General features: G+C 39.9%; 2 protein-coding genes across 3 annotated transcripts; both read right to left on the bottom strand.

Moving 5' to 3' along the window:
* Nucleotides 1-370: 370 nt before the first annotated feature.
* Nucleotides 371-3820, bottom strand: pde6gb (phosphodiesterase 6G, cGMP-specific, rod, gamma, paralog b). Its single transcript, XM_085285481.1, has 4 exons — nucleotides 3662-3820; nucleotides 2019-2240; nucleotides 1883-1923; nucleotides 371-1797 (listed from the first exon to the last, which is right to left on the bottom strand). The coding sequence occupies exons 2-4, from the start codon at nucleotides 2162-2164 to the stop codon at nucleotides 1721-1723; spliced, it is 264 nt and encodes an 87-aa protein (XP_085141607.1). The 5' UTR covers nucleotides 2165-2240; nucleotides 3662-3820; the 3' UTR covers nucleotides 371-1720.
* A 5456-nt stretch (nucleotides 3821-9276) lies between these two features.
* oxld1 (oxidoreductase-like domain containing 1) lies at nucleotides 9277-12141 on the bottom strand. 2 transcript variants are annotated; one of them, XM_085285424.1, is made up of 2 exons: nucleotides 11929-12141; nucleotides 9277-11149 (listed from the first exon to the last, which is right to left on the bottom strand). In XM_085285424.1, exons 1-2 carry the CDS (start codon nucleotides 11977-11979, stop codon nucleotides 10802-10804), a joined length of 399 nt encoding a protein of 132 aa, XP_085141550.1. In that variant the 5' UTR covers nucleotides 11980-12141; the 3' UTR covers nucleotides 9277-10801. The 2 variants fall into 2 exon arrangements, with proteins under 2 accessions (XP_085141550.1, XP_085141551.1); XM_085285425.1 differs by having other exon boundaries at nucleotides 9277-11146.
* Nucleotides 12142-16404: the final 4263 nt, after the last annotated feature.

Raw genomic sequence — 16404 nt, 5'->3', positions numbered from 1 at the left:
TTCACCCGTGTCCACTCTGTGTAAATAGTGTCGCTTCACAGCATTTTATCTGTATGCCGGGCTTTATATAAAAAGGGTCTGTTTTTGTCTTTCTGCTCCTCTGGACTTCATATTCATGTGGATTTCGGATTCTCAGGATGGCTTTTTGTGATTTAATGTGCATTTAGTCCTGTTACCAGTAAATTTATAGCAGTCGATTCAAATATTTTCAAGTCCACATCTCAGTCCTGCATGTGCAGAATTATTACTTGTATCTGCACTACCATAAATATAAATTGATACATGTGAATACAGGTAATACAGTAATACTTAAATGTGCTTTAGTGTAGTGTAACCACAAAAGAATCTGAATAGAAAAAATAACACACTGTTTTTTATTTTCCTCTTTTTATGCTTTATTTTTATCCCTCGTCCTGTAGAGAGGACAACGCTCCACTACCCATCTCTTCAGATCTGTACTGAAACATCCATCCCACTCATCCCTCCACCATCTTTTTCACTACTACAGTGCATCCACCAGCTTTACATCAAAGCTTGTCAGCATTGTCCTGATTAGATTAATGTTTTGAAAGACACAAGTTTGGGGTATGGGCCAAAAAGATGACAGTGATAGAGAGGACTGTAGAGTTGAAATAAAATAAACATAAGACCGAATAATGGACAGTGAGGAGAAATGTACAACCTACTCTACATGAGACTAAAAATAATGAGCTTAAAAACACAAATACACAAACACACACACAGGGCACAGTAGTGTTGTGTGCAAGTGTTAGAAATAAACAAGTATTAAATATGCAATACATAGATTCATATACACTGATGTATATGGGAGATATACAAATAGGGATAATGTTAACAGAACAAAAGTGTGAAAAATGATGGAGACACGCACACTCCTGGTAGTCGAAGGGAAGAAACTGGTTTCCTCAACATTTAAAATCTGCTAAGGTGAGACTAAAGTGGTTTATTTCTTAGTTTGTGTTGTGAAAATAAGGTGAGAGGTTGTTCTTCACATGCATCAACTAACAGAAGACTTCCAGATACCATGAGGGTGAAGATTTGTGCAATCCTGGTGAAGATGGGTGCAGTTAAAGGTCAAAACAGAGGGAAAAGAGGGATATCTGATTAACGCTTATCCCATCGAAATGTTACGCTCAGCAATAGCAACTGGTGTCTGCTCTCTACAGAATTCAGGTTTAGAATTTTATAGGTTCGGCATCGATGGAAAAAGCCTCTGAGATGGCGAGAGAGGCGCCGAAGCACATGAAATGGGAACCCACCCACTTCACGGGTCTGTCACTTAAACTCAAATTGAGGCTGCCTTGCTTGCATAAGTTTCGTTTTGTTTTTTGTCCGCGAGGACAACAGGAAAGAAGAAAAAGGAAGGAGAGAGACAGAGATAGTGAAAGATAGGAGGAGAGCGGCCGGGCGACGGTGCAGGTCTACTGCGAGAAGTGGTGAGAATTTAAAACGAACAGATCCTAAACATAAGCAGATGTGTGTGAGCTGCAGAATCACAGAAAGAATCCAGAGTTAGAAAAGAGAAAGAGTTTTTTTTGTGTGGCTTTTTTTCTCTTTTTCCATTTTTTTGTGTTGGTTACAGTTCATAATGGTTCAGTAGTTCCACATAAAGATAGGAGATGGATCCTGAGGCAGATGGTTTGAAGTGCATGAAGGTGGTCTGTAATCCTCAGGGGATTGCAGGGAGATGTGGGAAGGCTCAGATGATACCATACTGGGCCAGCTCATGCAGCTCCAGGTGATTGAAGGCCTCCCATGGGCAAATGACAGTGATGTCTGCAAAAAGACAGCACAGATGTGAACTTGTTTAGGTCCCTGCAGAGCACTGAAGCCAATGGTTTCAGCCGTAGCATACACTTACCTGTGCCTAAGCCCTCCATCCCAGGGATATCATCTCCAAATCTGCAAAGAAGAACATTGCAATAATTACAAATCACTTAATTTGATTTATTTGGTTTTTAACAAGACCCCGAAGAAGAAAAGTATTCACAGCATACCCCTGGATTCCCTTCTTTGGAGGCTTGCTCTTGAACTGACGAGTCTGCCTCTGCTTGAACTTGGGGGGTCCCTTGCGTGGGGTGGCGGGGCCTCCGCTGACACGGGTGGCCGACTTGATCTCAGCTTTGGGTGGCTCAAGATTCATTTTGAGCAGTTATGTATGAGGATGTGCGTGCAGGCTGTTAGCGTTAGACACCTCTCTGAAGTCTTGGTGGTGAAGTCTTTATTTTTGGAAACAAAGGGAAAAAAGCAATTAAAAGCACAGAAATAAAGAGAAACTCTCACTAGGTTATTATCTGCAAATCCTTTTAGTGTCAAGCAGCGAATGATCTGAAACTCTCTAACCCTGTCTCAGATAGCAGGCGGCTCCTGTCACCTCTGTTTGACATTACCATCTATAATCCTATTACTGATCTGATGAGCACCTGCCAGGACTTACACTCTCATTTTTCCCAGCACCTGAATGTGGTGGACCACATTGCAGCTTGTCCTGCTGGGATGACCCAATTACCCATAATCCCTGGCTCAAGTTAATAAGTGCGCTCTCCTTCTCTGTTTTGAGCTGATTGTGAACTTGTAATCTTGTTAAAGCAAGGACACCACTGCAGAAACGCTGAGCTGTGCACTGAAGGTCTAAACCATTAAATCCGCTCACCATGTCCCAATGACACAGACAAGCCTGAACAGGTCTTAACCATTAATGTGGTTATACCAAGGTTATTACAGCTAACGCACGATGCTAACTAAAACAAAAACAAACAAACAAACAAACGTCCTGAGTTTTAGTTTTTGCCAGTTTGGTCAAAGTTGCCATCACAGCCTGTCTGAGGAGGCTTTAATGGAAATGTTTGTGTTTCAACTGTAATTTCTATTCTGAATTTTGCCCGGAGAAACACCCTGTGTATTTAAACAATAAAACTGGCAAAACAAACTAAGAAAAACTAAACCAAAAAAAAAGTAAATATTTTTAGACAATTAAAAAAAAAAATTAAGATATAGAAAGTAAATTAAAGAAAGAAAGCAAAGAAAAGAGTATGTGTGGGTTAAATATACTCACATATACACACTCAGAGATCTGCTTTTGTTTGAGCCACAGTTTTAAAATGAAACTTTTTTGACAGCTTTAAACAGGCCAAACCGAAGTGAACGTGCTTGTTGTGAGATCATTTTAAAATATTTTTTCTGTCCAGGTTGCTGATAAATGTATCTGTCAGATAAATAAATGAAGCAAGAACTTGTACATGAAACAACAAGTTGTTATATCCAGGTTTGGAGTAAGTTTGCACTGTAGGCAGTTTTTAGATACACTATAAAAATAACTGATAACTGAGTGTTAAACAGCGTCGGTCTATAGATTGCAGAATTGTTGATTAACAGAGGTCAGAAACATCTGCACTAATTTACTCTGTCATGTTTAATCACATTACAAACGACACCATAAATCGCTGTTTACTTTTTATATCCAAGCGGGACGATTTCTGGAGCTCTAAACTCTTTTATCTGGATTATTTTCTCCTAATAAAGGAAAAAATGTTAACACCCATGTTCTTCACTGAGACACACAGAGCTGCAGAAGAGCAACAAAGTTTCCCACCGACGGTGTCTGAATATCAGCACTGATCGGTGATGATGGTCTACTCACCGGCTGCTTGGGTGAAGAACAGCCAGACGAGTGGGTGTGAGCGCAGCGCCGATCCGTTTAGCAGATGAGTGGACTTCTATGCTAGGCTTGCTGTGAGGGCCAGTCGGGGTTTGTGGTCCCTCTTATAGCCGACACAGATTACAGAGGCACCGCCTCCCTTCTTGACTGTCAACAGTTCACATGTTTGAGGTTTAGGTTAAACTGTAATGTGTACATAGGTGCAAACGTGCACATTGTGAACAGTGGTGGAGCATAACTGTGTACATTTACAGTCAACTTCCAACATTTCAGTGAGAAATTTCACTGTGAAATTATACAATTGTTGATATTATTATTGTCTTACAGATGTTTTCTCATATTTTGTAACCATACATTGAATTTGAGTATTTTACAGAAACTACACTACAGAAATATTTTAAAAAAGATAACATACTGGGAAAAATGATCTGTTTTTTATTGATTTTATTGATATTTTGCACTTTTTCAATGCACTATATTTATCTGCAGCTGCGGTTTCTAAAGCTGATATTCTTGTACACAACATAAACGAACTAAAATTATTGATGACCTCTGATCTACACTCGCCAAGTTCTTTTTCACAATATGTGTAAATCAGCCCTGTGCCACCCCCGGGACATAAATACTGATGCTTTCAGAAAGACATGCATAAGACTGCCTGTTGTAAAAAACATCGCTGTTAGCGTTTTAATGCTTTCCTTTAAGGATCATGTTAGAAAAATGAAGATAATACAGAAATGTAGTTCCTTTAGTTTCCATTTGCAAATTTAAAGCAGAAGTAAACATGTTTACAGCCTGCTACAAAGCTTTGGCCTCTATGAATAGTTTCTCTCTTTTTGTAACTCACCTGATTGATTTTGTTAAGCCTTAAACTCATACATGAGGCCACGTTGATTAACACATTCGGTGGTAGCAGTCAGCTATGGCCTTTCTCTTTCTGAGCATTTCTGTGGTCATTATCTAATAAATAATATGTTTTGAAGTTCGTCCTTCAGTTTTGGTCAGTGATTTTCTAGTATTTTATTAGCCTGTTACTTAGGAACAGTGCACTGCACCTGTATATTTTAAGACAGCAGGCAAATGTAGCTGACAACTTAGCATGTCCCTCTATAGTAACACCTGGTTCCCAAAACCCTGTGATGCTATTAAAGCTGGCGATGGGTCACGTTACTGTGGCTACGTCCATGATTTAAACCCAGGCCACAGTCTCCTCCTGCACCTCCTAAACTTTCGTTGCTTAAACCTGATCAAGTAATGAGTGAAAACCAGCTGCTTTCCCTTTTCCACCAGAGCCAAACAGTGTGCAACGATGGATGCTGTTTGGGATTTTGGATTAGGTTAAATAAGAAAAGTGTCCCTTATATAGCTGGAGAAAAATAGCAGTTAATAGGACAGAATATCAGCAAATTGATCAAATTAGGAAAATTGTTGCAGTCCCGATGCAGGATTTTTGCTTGCACCTCACTAAATGGCTTAAAATGATAAAGGCATTTGTATCATTAGAGTAAATTACTTAATTTTCTTTTCTTGTAAATTAATACTAGGATTTTTAAAAACTAGTTTCAACTTAAATGTATTATTTGCATAGTTTCTTAGTTGAAGTTATTTTTAGAGCAGCGTTTGTCTAACAGCCTCACAGTTTTGTTTAATGAGCTAATTAAACACATTTCATCTGTAAATAAATGGTTGATGCTGCGCTCTAAGCATCAGTAGGATCTGAGGATTTCTTCCAGAATCACTTTGGAAATGATAGATTATGGAAGAAAGATGCTCTGTGATAAATGCAGTTTGCCATATAAACATTATCTTTATGTATTTTATAGTATTTGTAATGAAGTTTTCCAGAAATGTCTTTAGAAATCCTAATGCTGATTAAATTAGTGATTTGAGTCAGTAGGATGCAGGATGAGATCACACAGCTTACAATATGTTCAAACAGATTATAGATGAAGCTGGAAGCTTCCTGAAAGCCCCACAGTCCCACTCCATCTTTGTTATGCAATCTCTCCATCTGCTTAAGGTGAAACCCTCCAATCCTCCAACCCACAGAAATATTTTACATTGTCTGTGTGTATCACTGTAACACCCTGCAGTGGGAGTACTCTCCATTAAACAGGGGACTAAGCCAACATCAGCAGCTCCTATCTACATGCTAGAGACACACTGAACATGTGGAGACATCCCAAACAGCAGCTCGGTTTTCTTTTAAATAATTGAACTGGAACCATCCATCACAAAGCACTGTTAGAGAAATTCTTCACTCATTTGACCTTCAGCTTTAAACAAAACCTGCAAAACATTGCATGTAAGTTTAAGTGAAAATTTAATAAACAATAAGAAAAAGACAAAAGAAAAAATGAGAGCAAGTAAACAGGACAAATAACAAACTACAAGAGAGAGAAGACAAATGTTAATACGTGGAGTCAGGGTATATACATGTATATCTGGAGTGAAAAGAGGCAAATTGAGAAGAAACAGATTCAGAAGTACATCATGGGAAATCCCTCAGCAGCCTAAGCTAAAGGATGGTTCAGGGTCAAATGGTCCAGCCCTAGAAGTTTTATCAAAAAGGAAAGTTTAAACCCTAATCTTAAAAGTAAAGAGGGTGTCTGACTGAACCCAAACTGGGAGCTGGTTCCAAAGAAGTGGAGCCTGAAAGCTGAAAGCTCTGCCTCCTGTTCTACTTTTAAAAACACCTGGAGCCACAAGTAATCCTGCACTCTGAGAGGGAAGTGCTCTGTTGGGATAAAAGGGCTATACGATTTTTAACATGTGATGGGATCAGATGTTGCATGTGAGGAGAAGGATTTTACTTCAACTCTAGATTTGAAGACACTAATGTGGAAGAAGTACTGGCCACGTTCTCTAGACCCTGTTCTGGTCTCAAACTCCTTGATTCATATCTTTTTGTGGCTTTAAAGAAAAAACAAATCTAAATGTAAAAATTAATGAAAAAAGAATCACAATGACTCAGATAATCCTTCCTCTTTGTTTCAATATTAGCTTGATTTTAGGATCCTTTAAGAAAAGTGATTGTTGATGGAGTTCGGCGGGGCCCTGTTCTTGGCACATTTCTTTCTTTTCTTTGTAGACGACACAGTTTTATACATTTAAAACAATGTTCCCTCTAATTTTTCATGTGTCTGAGCGAACACACAAACTCCCTGAGCGTCCCTTGGACCACTGTGAGCAACAGCAGACGTGTGCACTGTGGTCACGCCAGCATCCAATCCATCCAAGTTACATTACAGCATTTACATTTATGTTAGACGACTTTTAATTAACTGCTTTAGCCCACTTACAATGAAAAATTTTAAAAACCTTGTTCATGACCTGTGTAGCATGTTAACACTATTGGAAGGAAAAATAACTTCAACTCCAATTTTGAAAACACAACTTTCTTTCTTTCTTTCTTTCTTTCTTTATAAAGCTCTGACTTGTATTATAATACTCTCTCCCAGACCACAGACAGTCTGTGGTCTGGGAGAGAGTATTATAATACAAGAGTCTGTAACTCTCTGTCTGGAAAATACAGTATATAATGACCAATGTTGGGCAATTAATTATATAGTTACTTCTTCAAAAAAGTAACTGAGTTTTGCAAAGCCAAGGTGTTTTTTAAATAAACATTTCAAACTATTTACAGAACAATCAGCTGTTCAGCATCAAATTTGATGCCACACAAATTATTTGTGCCGCTCCAAAAAATAATTTCTGTCCACTATGAGATGAAGGAGAACAGCAGCCTGATACCTGCAGGCCTGACAGCAGCAGATGTGTCACTGCTGTAACACCTGTAACACTCAGCAGTCGCCTCATTGTTCTGACACACACAACAAAACTATTAACTACACTACACACTAACTACACACTATTTGCGCTAAACGTTGCGAATCTCTCACATGTCCGTCACTCCTAAAACTTCCCCCTACCTAAACAACTAAATGCCATGTTGCCATATCAATTTTTGATTGGTCGACATGGTACATTTTTCCACCAATAGAAAAGCAGGCTGGGGGGGTTTGCTCACAGGCGGAGAGGTTTTCCTTATTAATCGCCGTTTTTACCGTTTCTTCGCACAGTAAATATAAACAACAACAGTATTCAGGAAGAAAACCAAACATTGCAGATATTTTTATCATAACTCTGGTTTTACGTGGCCGATCAACACAATTTAAAAACTGGTATAAAGTCCACACTTTTCCCGTCAGTTGTTCCGTCTGTCCTGCTCACATCTCCAGTGGTTGTACACGTTGTCATTAACATGGCTTCACTCCACATCAGCCGCTTTGCTCGCTAAAACACCGATGTCGGCACATAAGGACGCTGTCATAGCCTGGCAACCACGTTGATTATATATGAATGTGAATCGCATCATTGGCTGGACTATGGGATAAGGTGGCATCGTTCTAATCCCATACGGGAGCAGCCAGTCACTTACTGACTAACACTGCAAAACAGAATTGTTAAAGTTTTAATTTTAATTTCAATTCAGGTTAGACTTTTTTGTGCGCAGCGCAGATTTTCTGTGCGCAGAGACCGTGCCAGCAATGCGCAATTGCGCGCGCGCGCAGCTTAGAGGGAACATTGATTTGAAGTCATCTGCAGTTAACATTTAATTCTTTCAAGTTATCAGTTTTATGACTGACAAGTTTAACTAGAATGTTTTCCACCCACACCCGTGAATCTGACTACGTTTGGTGCGTAAATCATTCTCGATGAGTTCTTGAGCTACAGGCAGTCTGCGTTTATTAAACTACAGAAAGGTCCAATTTTATGCCAGTTTGAAAGAAACTGAAACAAGAAAACTGTTTAGCGCTAACTCGTGACTTCTCGCAGCTTACTGTTCACAGAACGTTCCCCACTGCGATGATGCAAAGTGGCATGTTGCAGCCTTGGCATCAGCCAATAATCTGTCTTGAACGTTTTCCATCACGTCAGAGTCATTGCTCTACATATGATCAGTGAAACGTCTCATTCTTAATCCGCTGCATAACCTAGATCAAAGCATAACTCTGCACGCTGTATGGCTGGCTGCAGCACTGAACCTTGAGTAATCAGGACTTATAGTGCATCACTATTACTGGACTAATGCTGACTCAGTCAGATCAGGGTCACCTCAGATACTGGTCCAGAGGGACTGGGAGAAGGCTAACTAAAGACGTCATCAAGGTGGCAGGACCGAACGTGATCGGCTTCTTCTCTGACACAACCAGTCATTATTACCTAAGAAGGGATCTAAATCTCATTAACATCATGAGAACAATGCAGTGTTTTACATACTTACTGTAAATATCAATTAAGAACAAAGTTTAATTTCCTGAAGCCACAAAGATTTTGTGTTTATTAAATATTCGGACTATAATCACATCAGAATATAAACAACACTTGGAGCTGGTTGGATAAAAATATATGATGATGAAATAAACAAGTTAGGTCGTCATACATATCATTTTTGCAGTACAGCAGACAGTTTTATGCATATGTAGCTCCTCCTAGTGGCTACAGAGGCTATTAAAGTTTTTCAGGCTTGAACTTGCACGTGTGCTTGTGTGCACCAATTCTCGGCATAAAAATAAAGCACTCTGAATCTGACAGTAAATAAAAAATATTTATTTAACAAGCATTGGATTAAAACTAATTTCTAATATGATTTAAATAAAGTCAAATACAGAGAGGCAAAGTGTTGTTCGGATGCTTCAAATGTGCAAATGCTGCAAAGACACAATGCAAACCAATCAAACGCCAAACAGCACGTGACAACAATTCAGACATCCCTCAAGTTTAAAGCATTGCTCCTCTTGTCAGCTCATGATGCTGTGCACATTATAACTATTACTTGCAAACATCCACTAGAAAGGGACAAAAACTCATCACACCTTCAAAAAGCTGCAGTTCCAGACCCTGAAAGCTCGAGCTATTTATTTCTTCACTGGACTAGTTTGTTTTATGTTTATTCACAGTAATGATGGTCTTTCATGTAGAGAATCGTTGGACTGTGTTATGATGCAATGTTATGCTTTATAAGCAGACCACTGGCTGGACTGCAGTCTGTGCACAACTTTAACTGTTGGAAACTAAAGTTGTGGCAGCTTTTTATCTGAGTGAGACCTCAATAATCAGACCTCACTGAATTCTCCAAATACTAAGGAAATGTGCTTTAATACTTCATCACCTCCTTTAACAGAAGACACACTTTATTAAAAGAAATAATACCTTCCAACAACTCATATGACCCACATAAGAAAATCTTGCGCTGAGTATGAGTAGACAGCAGAGAGAATAACATTTCCTATTACAAATATTTGGTAATAAAGTGCTATTTTCACTGGATTGTCTTTGGTCAGCCTGCACGACCAGCAAAGAAATCTAAGAGGACCTGTTTGTAGTCCAGGTTCATGATTCTGTAGTTTTGCAACAGAACGCCCCCATCAGTAACATCTGAACTGGACCAACAAACAAGGTTCTAACAGAAAAAGAACATTTCACACTGTGACTTTCATGAACTACTTCCTTAAGAAAAAAACAAACATGTCAAGATCTAAAAGGGTCCGACTGGCATCTGTTCTCTGCACACTGTGGAGCCTCAGAGGAAGCTGTAACCTTAGATAACTTAAAAACACTCGAAGTTTGGAGAAAGACTTCCTGACTCAACTCTTTTACAATGAGTTGCTTTCATTTTCAAATGAAGTAGTTTGATAATCCTAATAAGCTTCTGCAAATGTAAGTGTTTGTGTTTTTTCTTTCATGGTTGAGATTTCTTGACATCCTGACAGATCTGCACTGTCTAAATGAAATAAAGGCCAAAGCAGGTCTGAACAGATTCCAGTAAAAATCAAAGAGTATTTTTATTCTGAATATTTATGATTTCCAGCAACCTGCCAGATGGCGACTCTTCCCCCCTTGCTTTTTAGAAGCAAATATTAGTGCAACATAACAATGACCACCAAAGACCCAAAGTCTTATCTGTTAACGTCTGCCAGCTTTCTAAAATGAGACATATACTGTGGGCCCCACAGGATGAAGGAGGGGTGAAAATGTGGAGGTACACTGTGTGCTGTAAAACCTCAGCCTGTGAAGGGTTTCTGGCAGCACTGCGGTCAATGCCACTGGCTGCGACGGTCACGTCTTTTTTAAGAGTCTGATCTCCATCTTCAGGTAAGTTTTAAGGTTCTCATCGAGGACGTTCTCCTCAATAGCAGCGAGCGCCCGCTCGCTTCCATCGTTGTAGTACTCCAGCAGCTGCTCTGCGTGTTCGATCCACACGCAGTTATGACAGCCACTCATGCAGCAGTGCGTAGGAGGCGGCGGGGGACCCTGGGCGGGGGTCCAAGTGGAGATGGAGTCACGCTTTTGCTCTGTGTCGGCGGGCTCAGAACAGTCCGTCAGAACAGGAGGAGCAGCAGGCGAATCTGGTCCTGCAGGGAGGTGGTGAACAATCCCGCTGTGAAGATGACTCGTCCATAACTGCTGAGGACAGTGAGAGGACCAGTGAAAATCATGTGAAACATGGTGAGCACACATCAATCTGTCTTTACATTTTAGTCTCTTAAATACTAATGATAATAATAATACTATAAATATTAAGTATTAATAATCTCTTCATATTTCAGGTGTGTGTATGTAAAGATACTTAAATTAGAAATAGGGTTATAAAAGCCCCATCGTCCATTTTCTATAAGACACTGTAAAGATTTTAGTGAAACTGTGCATGGTGGTGGATTCAGTAAGTTAAAATCAAGCTATTCTGTGTACATGTACAGTAAGTACACTTTCATATATGAGTATAATTACTGAAGAAAGGGAAAAAAGCCTGACGATGCAAGCAGGACCAAACATTTGTTCCCGGGGCTGTAACTTCTTGATCCTAGTATGGTCTCAATAATAATGCAATAATAATAATATAATAATAATAATAATAAGGATGATGATAATAATAATAGTAGACTGAATTCTCAAGGCTCTCCATTTCCTATCTGCTCTTTACAGGGTTCAAAGGTTTGATCCTGGTCTGTAAATCCCTCCAGCCTCTCTGAATTCCTCTCTCCAGCCTCCCTCCAGTTTGTGTCGCTTATCTCGGTTCGGCAGTCTAAGGAGAGCTCCCTTTCTCAAGTAACGTCCTTCAGCTCTCCTGGGAGGGACACCGGGGCTTTCCCAACCCAAACGAGTGACCGTGTAAAGTTACTCCAGTGTTAAAAACACAACGGACATCATCAGCTGTTAAACGAACCGTTAGCTTAGCCACCAACCTTTCGTAATGACGCCGACGACCTCACGGCTTTAACACCCGCACACAGCATCGCAGAGTCGGGCAGGACGGGCGGTTATGCGTCTGTGTGGTTCATTTTCTAGAGTGAATGTTTAATTAAGCTGTTCCTTCCTGGAGTTTACAACTTCCACCATGTTAGCTGCTGTGACAGCTAAAGCTGCATTGCTTCCCATTTTTCAACTCTGACCTTTTGAGGCTGGTTGTAAACAACAGCGGTGATTGGCCAATATAAAGCATATCACCCAATTAAATGGGGGCTTTGTAAAATTTAAACCAATTGAAAGCATTAATTAGGTTTTTGGGCGGGACATAAAAATATTTCCCTCATCTGGCCAGCAGGTGTCAGTATTCTACAATACAAACAAAGCAGAAACGGCAGTAAAGCCAGACAAATATTAAAGACACACATTAAAAGTCAAAAATAATATTTGTCTTCACTAGACGGAATGATTACTATTAATACTACAGTATTCATTTTATAGTTATAGTGTTTGATCACTTACCGCACTAGAAATGCCATATTTGCCTTGAGAGTGTTGATGGAGAAGTATAAAGAAGGTCAGGAGCTTCACTGCATTTTGGTGAATCAGAGAAAGCCGTGGTACAGCAACTCAAGAGTGGCAGAAAAGTATGTGAGGGTGGGGCAGGACATATAGAGGGACAGTGGTAAGATGTGTGGTAGGAATGACAGATGGGTTCAAGGTGGGGGTGAGATTACATCAGTGATTGGCTATGAGTCTCTTCTTGTTTGCATTGGTGACAGGTTGAGAAATGACATCAGGCAGGAATTTCCGTGGACTGTGATACTTGTAGATGACACTGTGATCTATAGTGAGAGAAGGGACCAGGTGGAAGAGAGCCTGAAGAGGTGGAGGTATACTTTGAAAAGAGAAGCCAGAATACATATGTGTGAATGAGAAGAAGACAGGTGGAAGTGGATGAGTGAACAGTGTGCAAGAGAGGTGAAGAAGACAGTACAGGCAGGATGGAGTGATTGAGTTATGACAGAACAATAGCAACAAAAGTGAAAGTGAAGGTTTACAAGATAGTAGTGAGGCTTGCTATGGTGTACGGTTTGTGGCACTGACCAAACAACAGCTGGGGGCAGCAGAGCTGAAGATGACCAGAATGGATAAGATTAGACATGGATACATCAAAGGGACAGGTCAGGTTGAGCAGTTTGGAAACAAAGCTAGAGAGGCGAGGCTGAGATGGTCGACATCAGCAGAGGAGGGATAGTGGATACACATAGCGTTTCCTTTTTGGATGAATAAAGTTCTTATCTTGGTGAAATTCTGAATGCTGCAGAACATAATTATTTTTAATATATATATTTATCCTTAGTGGTGGAACATTATTATGGACATGCACTGAAATAAAACTAGTAAAAGTTACTGTCTTCAACAGCTACAGTGGTGAAATCACACACATTAATGTCACATATATTAAAATAATCAGTCACAGAGGAGCTTGTTTCTGCGATGAGTACTTCAGGTATACTTACCTTTATTTAAAAAACAAATCAGCTGTTTCTGACAGTAAGAAGAGATTAGATTTAGATTAGGTTTAGAAGTAGTCACTGTAACACTGGTTCATCTTTACTGGCTTTTACTGCCGTGCACCACTTTTACATACAAAGGTAAACACACTGAACCAACTGACCAGAAAGCATGTGGCCAATCAGGCCAGACAGCTTCTATTCAATGCACTGTGCACTTTACCCACACACAGTTATCTCTTTCCTTCTATGGATTAAGAGCGGGCCCATTTAAACAAACAAAGGAGGGGGAGATTTTCCATTTAACTTCACATCTCCGTTTGGCCTTGTGTTTTAGTGGAGTTTAAGATCAAGGATCAGGAGGTTGAGATCCTTAGGCTAAAAACAGAAATTTGATTAAGAAGAAACTCCTAAAAATAAGAAGTGTGTAACTGGAAACTGGAGTCTAAAAATTTTTGCCTCAGTTGCTCCTGAGACAGACAAAATGATCTCAGTAGCTGTCCGTCTGTTAACTGCTAGGCTATACTGGAAGACATAAAACAATGCAGTATCCAAAATTTCTCCAGGGGATTCATGTGTAGATAAAAAGATTTTCATTTATGTTTAAATGGATAAACATGAGATTTTTCTTGATGTAAAACCCTTTTTGGGACCGTGTAGTGGGACCTCTAGTCCTCTGAAATGTATCCTTACATTTTGCATTATGTCACAGCTGTTGGTGATTTGTCTGGTATTTGATTCAGACTGATTGTATATTTTTCATTCTGAATGAAGTGGAGATGATCCACACTGATTTGTTTTTAACAAAATGCTTTAAGAATAAAGTCAAATGATCCTTTTACTTGAAGACAGGAGCAAAGTGTCTCGGTTGTCTTAAGAGCTTGAAAAAAGAGAACACCTGGACTCGGTGGTCCTGAGGGGTCGCTGACCTACTGCTGATCACATGACTCATATGAGCCAAGGTGTAAAAAAGGGATGGGTTATTTTCATCACAGGGGGTTAAGGGTGAAACCACCGTGGGACTTTACCACACCCTATCATGTGACTTATTGGCTCATCTGGGGCAAGGTGACCCTCAGGACAACCTTCAAAGGGGACAACCCTCACTAGGGGACTACCTGGGACTCTCCACCTTTTGTTTTGAATTGAACTGTGGATGCGAGGCAAAACATCTTTACAAGCTCAACGAAGTCCAGTTGCTTTCTTTTCTCAAGCTCTTAAGACTTCCATGACCTGGATGACTGAGAATCTACACAGACTAAGCACCTCGGTTGCTTTCCAGGGCGATATTTTGAAATCTCTGTTTGTCAAACACTTCATTCAGCTCTCTTACAGCCTTTGTGCTGTGCTCTGCCCTTTTGTGTCACACCTTTGTAGCATTAGCTCATTTGTCATTCAAGTATTTATTCCACCTGAGCAGCACTCTGCAAATATCAAGCTTTTAAACTGTTTTTGTGTTTTCCAGCACAATTCTTCTGTAAGATTTTCCTGTTTGTTGCTCATTTTTAGTTCCTGTTAGATTTTCTCATGCGTGGAAGTGACCCGTTTATGGACACTGCCCTTCGCCTGCCTCTTGTTTGGATTATTGGCCTTACTGACTGACTTTTTTTGTTACTGTACTAAAAGGCTCAAATGCTTTCTCCACAAAGTATTTTCAGTGACCCAGATTTAGGTGAATTATGGCTCAGTGGCCTGAAAGAGCTTTACAGCCACAGTAAAGCAGATTTGGTCGGTGAAACGTCTCCACACGTGAAGACAAACCTTCTGATGTCGTTGTTCTCTGCATGGTCGTGGTTTAACTGTTTGATCAGTTCCCTGATGCATGGAGGACATGTCTGTGTGTGTGTGTAGTGTGAGTGAGGTCCCCACAGACTTCAGTGTTTGCAGTCCACATCCATGGTAACGTGTGTGGAAACACAGCAGCTGCTCAGCCTGGCATGAGATACCAGGTGTGTGGTGGGGCATGTTATCTCAGCAGAAGTCCCCTCTGTGACTTATCCTGAGGAGAGGCTCAATGGTTCAGTTTTATCATAATGGTTTTATGGTTTTCATAAAAAGAGTCCACCCCACAAAGGTTTTGTTATCAGGAAGTGTGCCCGACAGTTTGTGATCTTCCCAAAATAAAAGAAGATACTAATTAATGCAGTCACATCATAATGCACATAGAAATATGCCTTTTACATTACACGGGGTCATCTGATCAGCTGCTACTGTAATATAGAAATGCAGAAAGATAAGCAAAGAGGCAAAAACGATCACAAAGACAGTGACACACGTGATTACCACAGTGATACACAACAACCAAAAAGAGACAAATGAAACACCAAGACACAAAAAAGTAACAGCGACGGTTACTATGGCCACAGTGGCATAAAAGGTGACAAAAAGTGTAAAACAATCACAAAAAGACCCCAAATGACCACAAACAAACACAATCTCAAAAGAATGACAGACACAGTTCCCACAGTGATATAAAAACACAAGTAAAACACTCAAACTGTTGAAATTGAAACTATCTGAAACTATCAGACTCACCATAGTGACACAAAGTAACCACAAAGAAACAAAACAATCCCTTAATGACAACATATATAAAAATAGAGGTTACAAATTAACGATACAAAACAAACAAAGAGACACAATCACCAAGACATGGAAAACAACTGAAAATAGATCCAGTCACCAGTCAATTACAGGGCCAGTGCACAGAGTCAGACACCCACACATCCACACCCACAGCTGTATTAGCATCACCGTTTAAACGTGCATGTCTTTGGACTGAGGGGTGAAACAGGGGGACACACACAGGTTGCTAATCACTACACGTGCTGCCACAAAACTAAACACAAAAGCCTTTTAAACTGTGTTGACTGAATGCAGTCTGTGCACAGGAGTATACACACATGATAACAAATACTAATAAATATTACACAAAATGTTGCTTTTACATGAACTTAA

The sequence above is a fragment of the Mchenga conophoros genome, linkage group LG8, assembly GCF_057382185.1.
Source record: "Mchenga conophoros isolate Kocher_MC1m ecotype Shallow Benthic linkage group LG8, M_conophoros_male_GT1.1, whole genome shotgun sequence".
Lineage (NCBI taxonomy): Eukaryota > Metazoa > Chordata > Actinopteri > Cichliformes > Cichlidae > Mchenga > Mchenga conophoros.
This window is presented reverse-complemented; position numbering and strand designations above follow the sequence as displayed.